At 30.2% G+C, this 17,588-nt stretch overlaps 3 protein-coding genes across 4 annotated transcripts; 2 read left to right on the forward strand and 1 right to left on the reverse strand.

The window, feature by feature from the left end:
* Positions 1 to 7,228: 7,228 nt before the first annotated feature.
* On the forward strand, positions 7,229 to 8,488 carry MYB69 (myb domain protein 69). Its single transcript, XM_022918335.2, has 2 exons — positions 7,229 to 7,400; positions 7,501 to 8,488. Exons 1-2 carry the CDS (start codon positions 7,244 to 7,246, stop codon positions 8,250 to 8,252), a joined length of 909 nt encoding a protein of 302 aa, XP_022774070.2. The 5' UTR covers positions 7,229 to 7,243; the 3' UTR covers positions 8,253 to 8,488.
* A 1,958-nt stretch (positions 8,489 to 10,446) lies between these two features.
* Positions 10,447 to 11,397, forward strand: LOC111316833 (photosystem I reaction center subunit N, chloroplastic-like). The gene is made up of 3 exons (XM_022919003.2): positions 10,447 to 10,831; positions 10,936 to 11,061; positions 11,164 to 11,397. Exons 1-3 carry the CDS (start codon positions 10,526 to 10,528, stop codon positions 11,251 to 11,253), a joined length of 522 nt encoding a protein of 173 aa, XP_022774738.1. The 5' UTR covers positions 10,447 to 10,525; the 3' UTR covers positions 11,254 to 11,397.
* A 335-nt stretch (positions 11,398 to 11,732) lies between these two features.
* On the reverse strand, positions 11,733 to 16,327 carry LOC111316832 (Pectin lyase-like superfamily protein). 2 transcript variants are annotated; one of them, XM_022919001.2, is made up of 5 exons: positions 15,442 to 16,327; positions 14,284 to 14,404; positions 13,490 to 13,664; positions 12,975 to 13,045; positions 11,733 to 12,854 (listed from the first exon to the last, which is right to left on the reverse strand). In XM_022919001.2, exons 1-5 carry the CDS (start codon positions 15,889 to 15,891, stop codon positions 12,226 to 12,228), a joined length of 1,446 nt encoding a protein of 481 aa, XP_022774736.2. In that variant the 5' UTR covers positions 15,892 to 16,327; the 3' UTR covers positions 11,733 to 12,225. The 2 variants fall into 2 exon arrangements, with proteins under 2 accessions (XP_022774736.2, XP_022774737.2); XM_022919002.2 differs by lacking the exons at positions 12,975 to 13,045; positions 13,490 to 13,664 and having other exon boundaries at positions 15,442 to 16,026.
* Between the last annotated feature and the right edge of the window lie 1,261 nt (positions 16,328 to 17,588).

The following is a 17,588-nucleotide window of genomic DNA, read 5'->3' on the forward strand; positions in this document are numbered from 1 at the left end:
ATAAATAATCGGGGTTTGAGAATGAGTATTTCAAAATTAGTAGATATCTTACTTGTAATCATCTCTTATCTCTTTTGTAAAAAAAAAAAAAAAAATTAATAATTTCAATTTCTTGCAAAACTTAAGGTAGACTTTGTAAACAAAAAAAAATTCAAAGTATACGGTTGTTGATATACATTTTTGTGATTTTCCCTTATGTACATGTGCCAATTTTGGTATAAGTCCACTTAGACATATAAAAAAACAAATCCAAATGACATTATTATTATTATTATTATTATTATTATTATTATTATCATCATGTGTTCTCTTTTCTTTTAGGCTTGGTTTAAACTTTGTTTCTCGTGTACGTAAAATTCTAAGTTGTCCCCACCATGTTGAAGCTTTAACCAACCTTAATAGAGTATTAGATTACTTGTTTGAATAATCACTAGTTTTTCAACTTTATTTCTGTTTTACGTCACTTTCCTATATATACTTTTTAAGTTAATTGTGGATGCCTTATCTCATTATCTTCGGCTCTTTCTCTTTACATCTCAAGTATACAATTGAAGGTTAACAAAAGACTAACAAGGGAATTAATATATTTTTATTCAAAATTCCCATTTTTTGACATAATATATATGTATTGAATAAATAAAAAATACCACTATTAAAGCATAAATTATTAAAAAACTATTGTACCTAAATACTTGATTCTAGAGAAAATGTGTAAATGCTACACTTATACTCGTAAATTATTTGGGTTCGATTCCAAAAAAATTCAAATTCGACTTGATTTTTATCGAGTGAGCTCGAACTCGAGTTATTTGATTTATTGAACGAATCGAATTTAAGTATTTTAATATTTGATTCGAGTGCTTGCGGGTTTATTCAAGCTTTTTTATTTTAATATATATTTTTATTAATTTAATTACATTTTTACCCTTAAAATACAAAAACCCTAAAACTAAAAACCTAAAATCTATTCTTTTCCTTTTTCACTCTCTACCTCTCCTTTCCGAATGGCGCTACCTCTTAACTCATTCTCCCTCCCCAAATAATGCTTCCTCTTTCACTCTCTCCCTTACTATTCTTTTACTTTTTCAAAATCTCCTTTGTCATGTTTCTATTCTAACTTTTGCAAGAAAGACCTTCCTTACTACAAACTATGCTCAGAGGTTTGGTGATAACTTGTAGGAAGCGAAGACACAAATTAATCACATGTGTGAAGCCAAAATCCTGATAGGAACAACCATTATTTCCAGCATCTCTAATATTTGTTTTTTTTCCTTAGCTCTTTGATTTGTTTTATGGGTATTTCTGGTATTTCTAGTTTTTTTTTTTTTTTTGGTATTTATAATATTTGAATCTAAATTGTTAAATTGTTAATATTATCATGCGATTGGATGGTTATGCAAAAAGATGGCATGTGATTTTATTTTTCTTTTTTTAATCTGTTTTTTTCTTTAAATTGTTTTTATTGTTTTGAAATTTTATGCTTTTTTTTTTCATATATTTGGAATGATTCATAGAAGATTTTGTGGATTTTGTTTTGTTATTATGATTTTTGTTATGTGTAGAATGAATAAATTACAAATTTTCTAATATGATTCGAGCCGAGCGAAGTGAGCTTAAGCTTGACTCGAATTTTCCCTCAAGTCAAGTTTGAGCTTGAAAAATAAAACTTGAACGAATTTGAGTTGAGCTTTTATTTTTGAATCGAGCTTGAGCTTGAACATTGCAATGTATCGGCTCGTCTCGATTATCCCTCTATTCTAGAGGTGTTGGCGCCTCTAAGTACGAAGTTTGTGCCCGATTCTAGCCCATAAGATTTATCTATTTAGTTTCCTTTATATTAGTATATATTTTAATATTTTTAATTAAATTTTAAAACAAAAATAAAGTAAAATAATATCTTAAGATGAGTCAAGACTTGCACAATCTTATCTATGATCTAGCTCCGATCAAGTCAAGGTTGCACAAACTTAACAGGATCGTTAAACAAAGGATGTAAGTGATATATTCGTATTTATAAGTTATTTGAGTTCGATTGTAATAAAACTCGAATTCAGCTCTGTTATTATCGAGTCGAGCTCAAACTCAAGTAACTCAACTTATCGATGAACCGAGTTTGAATTTTTTATATCTGATTCGAATAGCTCGTGAGCCTAATTGAGTTTTAGATTTTAATATATTTTAATTATTTTAATTAATAAAATATTTCAAACTCAAGCATTGAGCACAAATAATTGAGTTTTTGTCAAATATAAGAATTAAATTTATTTTTACATGTTAATCGAGCCAAATTAAGAGAGCTTGAGTAATTTAATTTCTATCTTGAGTCGAGTTCGAATTAAAAAAATAAAAATCGTTCGAATTCGAACTGAGTTTCGAGTCTTGAATTTCGAATGAAACTCGAATTTAATATTACATCGACTCAAACTCGATTGATTACACCTATATACTAGATTGTGTATTATGAACATATGTACTGGATTCAAATGATAAATGCCTATGTATGTTTTACTCAAAGAATTAAGTTCCAATTTAATATCCGAATAAAAAACTTTTGCTTCTTCACAATTAAACAACAGTAATTATCTCTAGTTTAATTAATTTTGGTTTCTGATTTTTTTCTTTTTAAATCAGTTTAGTTACATGCACATAATAAATTGATGGCAATAGTGGCACTCTAACACCGTCAGCCAAAAGGCCAAAGGAGAAAAGGAAGGTTGATAAAATAAACCTCAAATTATGAAAAAATTTTCCTTCAAATCTTTATTCTTTTATTTATTTCAATCAAGCCATCAATTTATTAATTGATATCAAATGAACTCAATTTAGATGGAAAACCCATGCATGACAAGTCTTATTCCGACATATGTGAATTAACTAGCCCGTTAGCCACGTTACCTTTTCCATACAAATTGGATACTAGGTTGAGTGGTCAATTGGCACAATTAAAAAGAAGGGGCTTAAGAAAAAACTTTACGATAATTTAAGGACTTATTTATTGTTACGGGTACAGGGGGGACAAACTGGCATATTCAGTTCAGGTCAGATTTTAACTGTTTTGGATTCAAATTGTTTCAAGTTCAAGACTGTTTTAGGTTAAAGACCTTTTAAATTTAAGTCTCTTCAAAATTGGAGTGAATTCGAATTAATCAAGTTATTTTTAAAATTTTATATACAGATATAACTATTTTAATATGCTTTTTAAGTTTAAATCAAGTTTAAATTCAAACTTTTTTCAAATTCAAATTATTTTGAGTTAGATCAATTGCAAGTTTTAATTATTCATGACTTTTCTTTTATCAAATCAGCGTTTTTATATAGGTTTTAGGTTATGAATCATTTTGCCACAATTAGTTATGCCAAATAGAAAAGTGTTAATAAAAATAGTTTATGTATTATATATTTTTTTATCAACTTTATCCTTTAAAAAATAATTGTGATTAGGTATCCGAACTTTCATTTTGTCATATATTTTGATATTTTCGATTAATGCCGTTAATTAAATTATTAACGTGACATGAATATCCAACAAAATTATGTCACATGTAAAAAAGTTTAATTATTACTACATCATCTATTATTACATTAGCATTAAAAGAAAATTTTTTTTTTAAAAAATTTTAAAATGAAAAAAAATCAGATTTTAATTTTTTAGATTTTTTTTTGAAACATTTTGACTTCTTTTTATAAATTTACAGATTTTTTTGAATTTTTTTTCAAAATTTTTAAAACTTTTCTTTTAACGTTGACATGGCAATTTGATGATGTAATGATAAGTATATTTTTTTGACACATGTCATAATTTTATTGGGTATTCATACCAATCAAAAACTAAACTAACGGTAATAGTGCAAAATACTCAAAAGAATACAAGCATAAATATCTAATTGCAAATTTTTATTCTTTAGATATCAATTTAATAAAAAGTATATAGTAATTTTGTAAATTTTAATAAGAAGCAAGTTATAAGGACAACTAGATGGGAGGAGATGGATTCAATTGGTTTTGTAGGACAATAAATCCGGGTCTCTTAACTTAAGAATCATGTTCTTTGTTCTTATACTACATATCATCGTCAATGCCTTATAATTAAAGTTGTCCCAAGAAATTTATTTAGACACATTTGGAAATAGGATCTCAAAATTGCTCGCCAAATATCTTTTATTTGAAAAAAATTTATATGAAACGGTAATTCTACCAATATATATGTTTTCTTTCAAATTATGGCACGTAATCATATTAATGAAAAAAGTCGATCATTTATTATATATTACATGAATGAGTATGTTAAAATAAATATTTATCATTTGATTATCATATGTAATGTGTAATAAATAGTTGGTTTTTTCTAATAATAGAATTGCATGACATATTTGAATGGAAGAGACATGGAGTGACGTAGAATAATTACTTCATACAATCATTTTTTCTTTTAATTTTGTTATATGGGTAATGTTTAGTTTAGTATATTTTGTAAAATCACAATGGTAATGTAATCATTGAAGTGATCTTATTATCAAGGCGATTTTATCACTCATAATTTGAAATTACTTTATTTGTTTAACAATCGTTAATTTTTAAGAATTGAAGGTCGCTTACTTTGATATTCTTAAAAATCAAACATTATTTTATTTAAAAATATGAAATAACCATGCTTATTATAATATTTATACAAGTTAATAATTTTAATGTCATTTAAAGATAGTAATTTATAAAATATCAGTAATATTTTATTTATTTTATAATAAAATATAATTAAATTAATAAATATATTAATTAATAGATAAATTGGTTTTAAGTATAAGTTATATAAAAAATTTTGAATTAGAAAATAAAACTAATATGTTTAAATTCATAATAAAAGACAAAATTATATTATATATAAAATTTTTAAAAAATAAAAAACATAATTTATTTTTTAACTTGTTAATATTAATTTGAAAATATAAAATTCATAATATAAAATAATTACAAAATAAAGAGTAAGAAAGTTTTTAATTTACATATTAAATGGATAATATTAACTATTATTAATTTTATATATTATTTCACTTTAGGCATAAAAGTTTCCCGTTCTTTTATATGAAAATTAGATCACCTTTTAAGACAGTGATCTAATTACACTTAGTGATTTAACATCACTTTTATCTAAGATCATCGGATGCTTATCAAATACAATGATTTAATAATCATGTAGAAATCATCATAATTTTTGAAATGATCATCCCATGCCAATTAATACCTTGAAATTTTATTGTTCTAACGTGGAGATTTTGGAAATCAGCTGCCAAGCTCTTATTTATTTATTTAGTTTTCCAATATAGGATGGCATGAAACGGCACCCTTATTCAATGAAAAAGAACTAAAGTTTAGAATTCAAAGTGAGGAGAGAGCAAAGACAGAGAAGAGCAGAGTTGATGGTTGGAGGGAAGAGGAAAATAGGAAGAGAGAGATAAAGAAATTGGGAAAATCAAAGGTGAGTTTGCTTGACGTATATATTTGTGATTCAATTCTTAGTTATCTTACGATTTATTTTTTCGTTTTGTGAAATTTATTACAAAACAAAAGTAAAAGATAAAATTAAAAATCAGTATATATATAAATATTAAACAAATATAAAACTGATTAAAATAGATAAAGAATTAAAATATAATAGTAATTATAATAAATTTATATAATGTAAAATCATATATTTTATTAAAAAATTACATATTTTATTTCATACATAATCTTTCATATTCAATTTTATTTTTGAGGACAAAAAAAAAAAGTAGGAAAAAGTATAACAATAAGATCAAGAGATGAAGCCTATAATAAACTATACATATATATGTTGTCTTTTGACATTCATCTAGGTGAGCAAACAAGAGTTGTACTTTATAAATTGTACTATTTCCTTTTGCTCATCATGCCATATAGACTTCCATGCTACATTACAAATTCTGCATAATTGTTACACTTTTATTTTATAAAAAAGATTGATACTACTTGAAAAACTGCATTCCCACTATAAATGTGTTAAAAGAGAAATGAAGAGAAACGAATATGACGTAAAACAGAAAAGAATATTAATGTGCACTATCATAAATAATGCTAGCTGTACTTCTCCAATTAAACTCTCAAAAGTTCATTCAATTTCGGGTGATGATTATATGGAGACTAGCCACAATATATAAATAGATTTCATCTTTTCATGGAATTGGAAAGGCATTATAAAACCCATGTTGAAAGCTTTTGTAAATGTAATTGTTTTTCAACTTTCTTTGAAAAAAAAAAAAAGAGGCAAAAAAGCCCCATATTGCTTTGATGATGATTTTTTTCCCATTCCCATTGTGATGAACAAACTCTGTTGAGTTGTCTTCATCAGATATGCAAAAATCTAAAAGGAATTAACTGTTCAGTTATGAACTTTTCTGGTTATGAGTGTCATGAAGTTATTGGCCTCTAAGGTGAAATTTCAACTTCACTGTGGGTGAAAAATAAGCATTATATACATAATTAATGTGCAAGTTGCATATGCATATATATATATATAGCTGCACAACTAGAATTATGCTCACAAACTTACCATTTAAACAAAGCAACCTTACACCAAAACCAGTTTTGACAGCAATTATTTCTTTTTGTTTTCTTTTATACAATGGGGTTGCAAATGTTTGTTAAGATTCGAACATCAAAACTATTAGATGCCATATCTTAAGAGTAACTGCTTGAACCAATTGAATTAAATTTTAAAATTTTTAACTGCAATTATTTCACCAACTACCTCTTACACAAAATTAATTTAATTCTCATTTTCATCACTCAATTAAACTGTATAAAAGAAACTAGCTACTTCCAAACTTGCTCAAATATAAATAATGGAAGCTGGTTTTGGAACGATGAGAACCTCAGATAGAAGTAATAGACTATTATATGCATAAAATTGGTCATACGAGAGAGAGAGAGAGACGAAAATGGGGTGGAATTAAAATAATATTAATTGAAAATATTAATTAATAGACAATGAGTCAATGGCCTCACACTCAGAGTCATCAGTTGTTAATTGTTTATGTATATATAAATAGCACGCTCTATCTTGCATACATAAAAAAAGTGACTTCTCATCTGTAACCCTAAAAAAGAAACCTACTTTTCTTTTTTAATTCTCTCTTTGAGATAATATCTTCTTCTTATGTTTTCTTAAACCAGTGATGATATATTCTTTCTTGTGTCATTGATTGGTTGTGACTATTTGGTTTTTGTGATGGGAAAGTTTAGAGGTAATAGCAGTGATACTAGTGAGAAAAGTTGCCATAGAGGGCATTGGAGACCAGCTGAAAATGAGAAACTAGAGCGGCTTGTTGAACAGTATGGTCCCAAGAATTGGAATTTCATTGCACAACATTTTGAAGGAAGATCAGGTGACATATCAACTTAGATCTCTCTTCAAATTTCCCTCTCAAATTTGCTCTAGTAATTTTAAGAAATATAGTTTAATTCAATATCTTGGTATGTTTGTAGGGAAAAGCTGCAGACTAAGATGGTACAACCAACTTGATCCTAATATCAACAAAAAGCCATTTACAGAAGAGGAAGAAGAGATGCTCCTCACTGCTCATCGGATTCAAGGAAACAAATGGGCTTCTATAGCTAGGCTATTCCCTGGAAGAACTGATAATGCTGTCAAGAATCATTACCATGTTATCATGGCAAGAAGAAAAAGAGCAAAATTGTTCTTCTATTGCAAGAGAAATGAACAAAGGAATCCTGATCATTCCAATGGAAACAATATTAGTGGCAAATTTGAAAGGTTTTTGAGGCCTCAACCAAAGTGTGGTTCTAAGTTAGGGTTTTGCAGGTATCATGTCACTGAGAGACAAGGTGTGACCTTACTATCTTCTTCATCAAGTTCATCACCTTCTTGGAGTGGATCAATAATCTCAAGAGATTCCTCAGGCTATTATGGCGGAGAAAGAAAGGATTATGTCAGGACAAGCGATCAGTACGATCTACTTGTTAACACATCAGGCCGCAATAGTTTCATTGGACCCAAGGCTGTTCATCTTCATCATTCATTCACATTCTCAAATTTTGGTAATGTTTTTGGAAGTGAAGGTGGAAACTACTGCAGGAGAGGTGTAGTGAAGTTCAATGATAACCAATCTGCACCCTCGAATCTACATATAGTATCTCGGCAAAATCAAGGAGAAGGATCGACATTGAAGCACAAGGATGTTCCCTTGATAGACTTTCTTGGTGTGGGAATCTCTTAGTTTCTGAAGCTCTTTGGCTAATCTTTTTATGCTTAAATTTCCACATATATATATATATATATATATTCTTATCTAGCTAGCTAGGAATTAATTATATGCAAAAGAAAATATGAGGGCTACAAAGTCTTGTTAGTATTTCGTTTTAAAAATTAATTAGATGGAACTTAAAAAATATTCTTTCAGTAATCACAATTAATATTTGTTTGCTATGTTTCATATGTGTAACTACTAAGGAATGATTAATTTTTAGTGTATTAAATAAATTCTCTTCAGTATATATATATATATATATATGTATGTATATATGTATGTATGTATGTATGTATAAGGTACTGCTCTTTTGGCTTCTCTCATGCCATGAGCAAGTCATCAACCTGGCATTTCCTTATATGCACACATAAATTAATTTAAAAAATTGAATCAGCTCTTTTTCCAAGCCATGATTTTATTACTGAACCAGAGATAGAAGTTACAGCAAGAATTCAACACAGCTAAGAATGCTCCATGCCTAGTTCTTGGAACTAACAATTTTATACGTTTAGTCATGCACTAATTCATACATAATATTTCATTTAACTAAAAGGTTATTTAGAAGTGATCGACTCGTTTACTATTAAAAGGTTATTTAGAAGTGCTCCTTTGTGATTTTGTGTCTTATATCTTTTTATGAGTACTTTAAAACCAAATCCTTTGTTCCTAAAAACAGTATTACTTTCATTCGTATAGATGAACTCAATCATAATATAAGTTCATTAAAAGTTTTTGACTCAACCTCTTCTTATACGTAAGGTTTTAAACACTCGACTTCCTTGAGATATTTTAATTTATTTAAGTGTTTGTAATTACATTCAAATGATGTATTTGAATTCGTTAAAATTCAAGACTAATGATCAATTAAACATTGAGTTCGAAATTTCATCATATGTTACTTAGATAAATGAGTTTGAATCTATCCCTTTGGAAGTTCTAGACGTTATTTTACAATTCCTTTATCTAATGATTTGTTTTTCCTTCGTCTTAACAATGTATATAGCACACACCACTTGCTAAATTTTTACACATATTATGCTTTTAATCAATATGTTTAGATTTTCAAATACTTGGCTTTTATCCTTTAATATTGTAACTTCACTATCACAATATATTTTGTAAAATCATCAACTTAGGCCTTAAAGAAAATTTTAATTAATTACTTACTTATTATCTCTAATATTATATATTTAGCTAAATTAGTAGAATTTTAATATAATTTTGTTTTCTTTTTTTTAAATTCCAAGAAACTTTACTTTTATCATACATGTATAACAATTATTTCTGGATTAATTTAATGCCATGTCGGTAATCTTACTTGCATTGGTCTATCATTTTATTTACAATGTATAATGTCATATTATAGTGTCTTAAAGACCATCTCAATTTAATATATGTTGAGTTATATATCTACTAACCTAATGTTTATATAACACGAAAGTAATATTTCACTTTGTGCATATCTTAACATACATCAAACATTTAATTATTTTTTTATATTCTATTGTGTAATCAATATTTTTTTATTTGATATAATGTTTCATCCATTGCACAACATTAGATTTTTTTAAAAATCATTTTAATGTAGTGAGATTGGAAAAATTCATCTGTCATTTTCAAACTCTTATTCTTAAAATCACATAAAAAAATACTTTTGTTTTTTATAGTAAAATTTGCTAAACAAAAGATCCTTCAATACTTTTAATTTATTCTTAATTCATATAAAATATGTCATCTTTATATAATTAAACGATGACGTCTAGTTGAATTTACTATTATATATTTAATTTTCGAAATTCAAGAGTAAGAAACAAGCAAACTAGTCAATATGTCGAGGATGAGGTTGTGGTGAACGACGGTTCATTTAATTCAATACAATATCGTAAGTTAATATGATTCCCCTATTCAATTCAAGTTTCCTTGCCTTGATGCAATGCCATTGGAGAAGTAAAATTTTGATGCCAAGCGTAAATTTAGATTCCAAAATGGACCCAAAATTCAAGCCTGCCACACGACTATAGTTGCATCAAAAATAGCATGAAGAGAAAAGTTTGCCAATAGGAGTAAGGCAATCTCACCTTATCCACACTCTAAGCCACAATCTCTTATCCAATTCATCGTCTCCTTTTGCCACATCACTCTTTATCAGATATGCTCAATCACAAATCTATTATACTCTAAGACTCTTTGAAAAAGCCAATTAAGCTTCTTTTTTTGTAGTAAACAAAGTCCCTTTTGCAGCAATGGCAGCCATGAACTCCAGCGTTTTGGCATGCAACTATGCTATCTCAGGCAATGGATCGTCTGAGCTTAATGCCAAGCTTGCTTCAGTTTCTTCAGCTGCTTCCCCAGTTCGGTCTGGTGGTCACAAGTTGCCTGTGATCAGAGCCCAGCAGACTAAAGTTTCTGATTCCAAAGAATCAAGTGTTAGTGAAGGAAGAAGAGCTGCTATGCTCTATTTGGCAGCTACTCTTTTCACAACTGCTGCTGCTGCTTCTGCAGACGCTGGGGTCATTGATGATTACCTTGAAAAGAGCAAAGCTAACAAGGTGTGTTTGCTATGAAAACAAAAACAACAATCAGTATGCTAGGAATTTTTGTAGCTGTAGAGTAACATCGATTAACCTGATTAAGCTGGTGAACATTGCTGCAGGAATTGAATGACAAGAAGAGGTTGGCCACAAGTGGAGCAAACTTTGCCAGAGCTTACACAGTTGAATTTGGCAGCTGCAAGTTCCCTGAAAACTTTACCGGTTGCCAGGATCTTGCAAAGCAAAAGGTTCAAATCCAACATCTGCTTTTTTTGCAAGTTTTAGATGACGATTTCACGATGATATTTTGTTGAGAATTTTTTGTTGTGCTGTTGGTTTTGTGGATGCAGAAAGTACCATTCATCTCTGATGATTTGGACTTGGAGTGTGAAGGAAAGGACAAATACAAGTGTGGTTCCAATGTTTTCTGGAAATGGTGAAGAGATCCAAATGTATTTTTCACTTAAACCGTCGACTCTACCTCAACTTGTATCTAATTTTCCCATTTTAACAGACTTTCATATCCATTTGTTTTCTTATTTTTCTTTATATGTTTCTATTATATTAACTTCCATATTTCCATATCCAAATTTCATCAGAGTAATGCTGCAGAAACTAGTTAAAAGTTTCTAGATGAATCTTGGTTTTGCAGATTTGATGCATGATGATGCTTGTTTTCATATATTTTGGTTTGATACCCCTGGCATGTCCCAACTTACAGATCTTCTAACCATTTTTTCCCTCAGATCGTAGTTCAAATACCTGTTTATTTCATTTTGTCATTTTGCTCTAATAAATGTTATACTGGCTGAATATACAGGCAATGTGAATTATGTGATCTTCAATATTAAATCTACATCCCAACAGTTGCAAGTTGCATCTTCAAAAAACCAACCCAAACAAGATATAGGACAAATAATGAAACGAGTGACAACAGCAATAGTAATGTAACTTTAGACCAATGAAAAGAAATTATGTGAGTTCTTTGTACATGTTCTGTGTCTATGAGGACTCTGTAGATGTTGGTTTTCTTTCCATGGGTTGAATGAACCTAGTCATGCCATTAATCTAGAAAGTGCCATCAAAATCAAAAGTGAAATATCACAACTAAAACCATCTTGTAAAATCCGATCAAGACCATACAAATCTGTACACCCAACCAGGCGCAACTGCTCAGTGGATCTTATATTTGACAAAATTGCAGGATACTAATGCAGCCGTAGCCCCTCTAGCCTGCATATCTCCCCATTTAGAGAATAGAGGAAAAATCACGAGCAACTGAAGCCCAGACTAATCTTGTTTGTGAAATTATTCACCTTAAGTGTCCAATTTGTTCCAAGCTTCCACAGGTGAAAAGCGATCCAAACCTGACAACTTCCATATGCATTCAGCAACTCACCACAAACTTCAGGCTATAAGCAACATGCTGAAGAGCCATTGTTCTGCAACTGGGGACATGGCAATGGAAACACAGCACTGGTACAACCTGAAACAAACTCACAATGCCATGCTGCAGTTGGGGCAAGTCCAAGTAGCGTAACATTCTTAAAGCATATCCCTTCAAATGATGCTCCCTGGACACCAGCAAGTACGGGGGCTTTTGTTGAATTCAAACTAACGATGTTACTAATGACAATCCCCTTTATTTTAGGAATAGCTTTAGGATCCCATCCGTCGTCAGGGTGATCATTGGAGCCTCTACTGACCCTAATGGGTATTTTGACTCGTTCCATGGTTACATTATTTATGGTGATATTTGCAATGTATCCCCCTCTACCCGTGTCAGTTTTTATGCGGACCCCAGCTGCTGAATTCCAAACATGCATGTCTTCAATAGTTACATTAAAAATCCCTCCAGACATCTCACTACCAATGCCAACACCAGAACAAGTTGGTGTAGTGCCTGAAATTCTCCTAACTATTATGTTTGAGCTTGGTCGCGCCATTCTGATGCCATACTGGTCCCACCCACTTTTCACTGCCACAAGATCATCTCCACTCTCAATATAGCAGTCTTCAATACATACATTTGTACTTGAGTCTGCACAAATTTTGATGACAATGTTTGAAAATATGCCTCCACTATGAGGTTTAGGTTGTTATAGGATAGATGCAATACGGAATAAAGTACATAAGAAGATGGAGAATGACACTAATGTACCTGGGTCTATTCCATCTGTATTTGGGGCATTAAGGGGAGCCAATATTGTCATGTCCTTAACAACAACATTGCTGAAGGAAAAAGTAGACAAACTAACTGTTACTTTCTTCTTATAATTTTAATCTTCAAGAAAACAGTGAGAAAGGAGTTGCCAACCCCAATTAATCACAACTTTTATTCAATCCGATTCTTGTATTATCCATAAAATTTTAAGATAAACAAAGCAGCAATGGAACACAAATTGCAACCTCAAGTTCGTTTTAGTATCTCCCATGAGTAATTTTGGGGCGTAAATATCTAAATAAGAGAGGATACACTAGTTGAGCTATCTTAAGATATTAATCTTCTATAAAGTAACAGGACATGCTTATCAACTTCAAGCTGGAGAAAAAGAAGTTGACACTTCTTTTTACCTTAATAAAACTAAATAGTCATGTTAAAAAAATACAAGCAAAGAAAATAAATGGATAAACAAATGAAACAAAACGAGCTACTACAAGCTAGAGAGGCCAAACCTGCAGTAAATAGGATGAATGGTCCAAAAAGGTGAATTCAGGAAGGTTAAGTTAGAGATAAGAATGTTATGAGAGTTCATTAGTTCTAAGAGGTGGCCTCTTGTGTGCTTTAGCGTTCTGTTCCACCATAATTCCCACCACATTCTACCTTGACCATCAATTGTGCCATTCTGTCCTACAAAGTTAAAACAATTCATCACACATACTTGATAAATCCATCAAGAGGGCAGAAAACTTTCTAAATAAATTAAATGAAGATGGCATATCTTCTACCGATGGTCGACTAAATGAAAACTATGAAGTATTTCTTTTAGATGAATCAAATTGCAATACGTAAATCCTTAATGCAATTTTCTGGTATCTTTAGCTAACTCAACTAAAAAAATTCATGCCAGGAATAAATGTAGAGCTACTTCACTCTCCGAATAAATGCTATCAGGGGTTAAAATTGCATTTTTCACTGTATCCTAGAAATGAAAAAAAAAATTAAATTCTAACAACATTATTAATATTACCAATGGAAAACGATGAATTATTCCTGGTAGTATATAATGGTATTAAATTTAATAAACTAAAAGCACTCAAGAGGACTCCGTTTACTCTCTAGAACTACAAAAATTGCATTTGATTTCACAGGAAATAAGAACATTTTCTCTTCTCTAGGAGAAAAGTGTGGTTTAACTTTTAACTCCTATATGTCAAAGCAACTCTTTTTTGGCTTTTCATTTTTAATCATCGAAGTGCCATAACTATGTCTCCATCCATGTTATTAAAATAAATCAAAATAAAATTACCTGTAATCACAACATTGATAAGACCATCTCCATGAATAAGGCTTATATGTCTTCCTCCCAATCTCTCTCTCCCCCTACCATAAGAAGGCAATGGCTCTACAACAGGCCATTCCTCTGGGTCCTATTATTCATAAACACAAAAATTAAAAGAAAAAAAAAAAAAACAGCAGGCTTTAGTAACTAATTTAAATAAATAAATGCACCCACACATTTTTTTCAAGATTTACTAATTAAAGACTAGGAGCATAGACATATGATCAGCCACCTATCACCACTAAATTGCACCTATGCCTGGCACAAAGTTGATAAAGAAATTAATGGCATTACCTAAATAAATCAGAAAGAGAAACTGTTTGCCTATTTTACTAAGCAGCTGTTACCAGATGACAAGAAGCTAATTCACGTGCTAGCAAAAAACAAATACATGTATTTTGATTTGCTCAAAACATTCTTGGCATTCTCTATTTTTTTTTCTTTTAATAGAAGCAATGGAATCTACACAAGAAAATAGCACAATTTAAACTGAAATGAGAAGCAAAATATGTTTAGTGGGGCCCCTTTAGTTGAAGTTGCACATCAACACTTCCAACTTTGTTTCTATTCTAAAGAAAAAGGCTATGAGAAACGGTCAGAGCATGATAAACACAACATGACCAAACCTAGCTTTGTTCCAAACAAGGACTAATTGAAAATCTGCCTTCTCTTTCTACCCAACTTTCACAAAAAGCTCCTCTCCTTTTTCTTCCCTATTTTTCGGCTGAAAGAAGGAAAGAAGATTTCATTGAAAAGCAAAGTACAGAAAGTGGAAGAAAAAGAAGAAACAATTCACACAGGGAAAACAGAGTAACCCACTCTGTTTTCTCTTTTAGAACATAATCTCATAATTCAAAAAAAAAAAAAAAGAAAGAAAGAAACTTATATTCAATGCCCATTAATCAGCCAACTTAATCCTTCAAATTCCAACCTAAACCCAAAAAATTAAACAAGTTGAAACAGACAAAAAAACAGAGACTACAAAGCGTGGAGCAATTAAAACTTAAGCTTTCAACTAGTAGATATCATGTTCAAATCATAATTACAGAGAATCCAATATGAACAGAAAATTAAACAAAAAGATAATAATAGTAAAAACTGAGACAAAAACAGGGCATTGCTAACCTGAGAGCCTAAAATAACGGCTCCCTGTTCAAGAAACAACGTGAAATTACTGGTAAGATTAAAGCTTCCTGTTAGCCACTTCCCTTTCGGCACATTAAGCTGAGCCCCGCCTTTCTCACCAAAACGCTGCATGTAAACTAACGCCTTCCTAAACGCAGCCGTATTTGAGGTTTTCCCATCGCCAATTGCCCCGAAGTCCTTTATCGACATAACATGTTTTCTTTCCGGCAACTCCCCCAAAAATCCGGCGCAACTTCCGGGGTCGAAGCCCGATGCAACGTCGGGATTAGATGATCGGAGAACGGGAAAGAGTTGAAAAGGAATAATAGCTTTCGTGGTGATTTGGAGAGAGAGAACTGCTATTACTGTAAAGAGAAGAACAAGGAAAGCCCATGACGGTTTTTTGAAGTAAACCATTACCGCACCAAAATTTGGTTTCTCAGATTCCATTTTTGTTTAAGAAGAAGAAAAAAAATTGAATTTTGATTGCTGTAATTGAAAGAATTAAAGACTTTGAGAAAAAAATTTAAATGGATATTGATCACCTTGATTGCTTTTCATTTTTAAAGAAAAAATATATATCTTTACCTTCCATGCATCATCAACATTAATACAAGAAAACAAAATAAAGAAAATTTTATAATAAAAAAAGAAATTAATTTAATTGAATTTTGATAAGATTTACATGCACGAAGAAAGATTTAAAAAGAAAAAAAAAAAGTGCTAAAAAGATATGTCTGTCTTAATGACTGAAGAATAAAACAGTGGGCTGTTTTTCTGCATACGTGAGAAAGACGAAGGTGAAGAGAAAGCTGAATGCCGGGCGCAGCGTACGGAGTCATCATGCGTGTTTTTGCAACCCACCTTAAAATATGAAGTTTGTCCCAAATTGTGGGTCCGGTTTGGAAACCTGAAATAAAATTTTCTACGATCCGGTTTGTTCGGTATAAGAGTTCGAATCACCGAAAAAACAAGAAGAAAATTTTTTATCTATGTGACCAATAGATAGCCGCCACGTTTAATTTTAGTCTATTCTTGCTAGTCCGTTAAAGAAGATGTGAAAATGACGAGGCCGGTCGTCACGGGATTCTTTGAAAGTTGGTTTTTCCTTTTTGGATATATATAAAAAATTAAAAAGAAATATTTTAGGAGGATATATTGCTGTGTGTTTACGATGCATACAGAGGTTTCATGTATGATTTTTAAGAGTAAATCATGATCGAACACGTGGGACCGTAATTTAGAATTGATTTCTCGCCTCAAGGCCGGCCCTCTACGAGTAAGAGGGTATTACCAAGTTTTCCCAAGTACCTAGTGCGGACAAATTTGATCCAAACGTGTAAAACTGGTTTAGCAAGGTTTACCAATTTCATTTGACTAAAATAAGTCAATAATTTAAATTTGTTCCACTTGAACCTTAATGGAATTTGAATTTAAATTAACTGGGATATGATTTAATTTTAAATTAAATTGATTCAAATTTGAAATAATTAAAATTCAAATTACCGAAATCTGAAATAAGCTTGACACGGAATACTTAGTCAAGTTTATCAAAAATTAAATTGAGTATAATTTTATTTTTTTTAAATATTAATTTAAATAAATATAATATGTAAAATTTAATAATTTTAAATTATCTTGTTAATATCTTTTCTTTATTATTATTTGTTAATTATGTTTAAAAAATTCGAAGTCTTTTTTTTTTTTACTAACGATATAATAAAAGGTAATGAAATAGATAAATAATAATTTTTAAAAACCAAAAGAAATCATAAACTTAAAATATTTAAATAAATCTAGTTACAACACACAAAACCATCTAATTAAAATGAAAAAAAAAAAATTCAACACCTACCTCTATCCTACAGGCAAAAAGAAAAAAAAAAAAATCTGAAACCCAACTCAAATTTTATTAACACCAAAATGTTACAAAAGTTACAGAATCAAACTGACGTACGTAAATTAACTCATAAGCAAATAATTCTAAATAAAAAAAAATTTAGTACCCTCAAAACTAGCGATTTCAAAGGATACATATACCAAATATGTAGTGAGCAAAGAGAACTCCTTTTGATATTATCTTACTTTTTTGTAGTGGTTATGGTGAGTTTTTTTTTTTTTTTTTTTAAATTATTTAGTTATTTGAT

The sequence above is a fragment of the Durio zibethinus genome, chromosome 24, assembly GCF_047325235.1.
Source record: "Durio zibethinus cultivar Kanyao isolate XHJ-2024 chromosome 24, ASM4732523v1, whole genome shotgun sequence".
Lineage (NCBI taxonomy): Eukaryota > Viridiplantae > Streptophyta > Magnoliopsida > Malvales > Malvaceae > Durio > Durio zibethinus.

Bases quoted from the DNA above. Each gene is read 5' to 3' on its own strand.
- MYB69 (XM_022918335.2), top strand. From the start codon at position 7,244: ATGGGAAAGTTTAGAGGTAATAGCAGTGATACTAGTGAGAAAAGTTGC. The intron at 7,401-7,500 runs GTGACATATCAA...GTATGTTTGTAG, and splicing joins ACATTTTGAAGGAAGATCAG to GGAAAAGCTGCAGACTAAGA.
- LOC111316833 (XM_022919003.2), top strand. From the start codon at position 10,526: ATGGCAGCCATGAACTCCAGCGTTTTGGCATGCAACTATGCTATCTCA. The intron at 10,832-10,935 runs GTGTGTTTGCTA...ACATTGCTGCAG, and splicing joins AAAAGAGCAAAGCTAACAAG to GAATTGAATGACAAGAAGAG. The intron at 11,062-11,163 runs GTTCAAATCCAA...TTGTGGATGCAG, and splicing joins AGGATCTTGCAAAGCAAAAG to AAAGTACCATTCATCTCTGA.
- LOC111316832 (XM_022919001.2), bottom strand. From the start codon at position 15,891: ATGGAATCTGAGAAACCAAATTTTGGTGCGGTAATGGTTTACTTCAAA. The intron at 13,665-14,283 runs GTAATTTTATTT...TTAACTTTGTAG, and splicing joins TATCAATGTTGTGATTACAG to GACAGAATGGCACAATTGAT. The intron at 13,046-13,489 runs GTTTGGCCTCTC...TTTTTCCTTCAG, and splicing joins ATTCATCCTATTTACTGCAG to CAATGTTGTTGTTAAGGACA.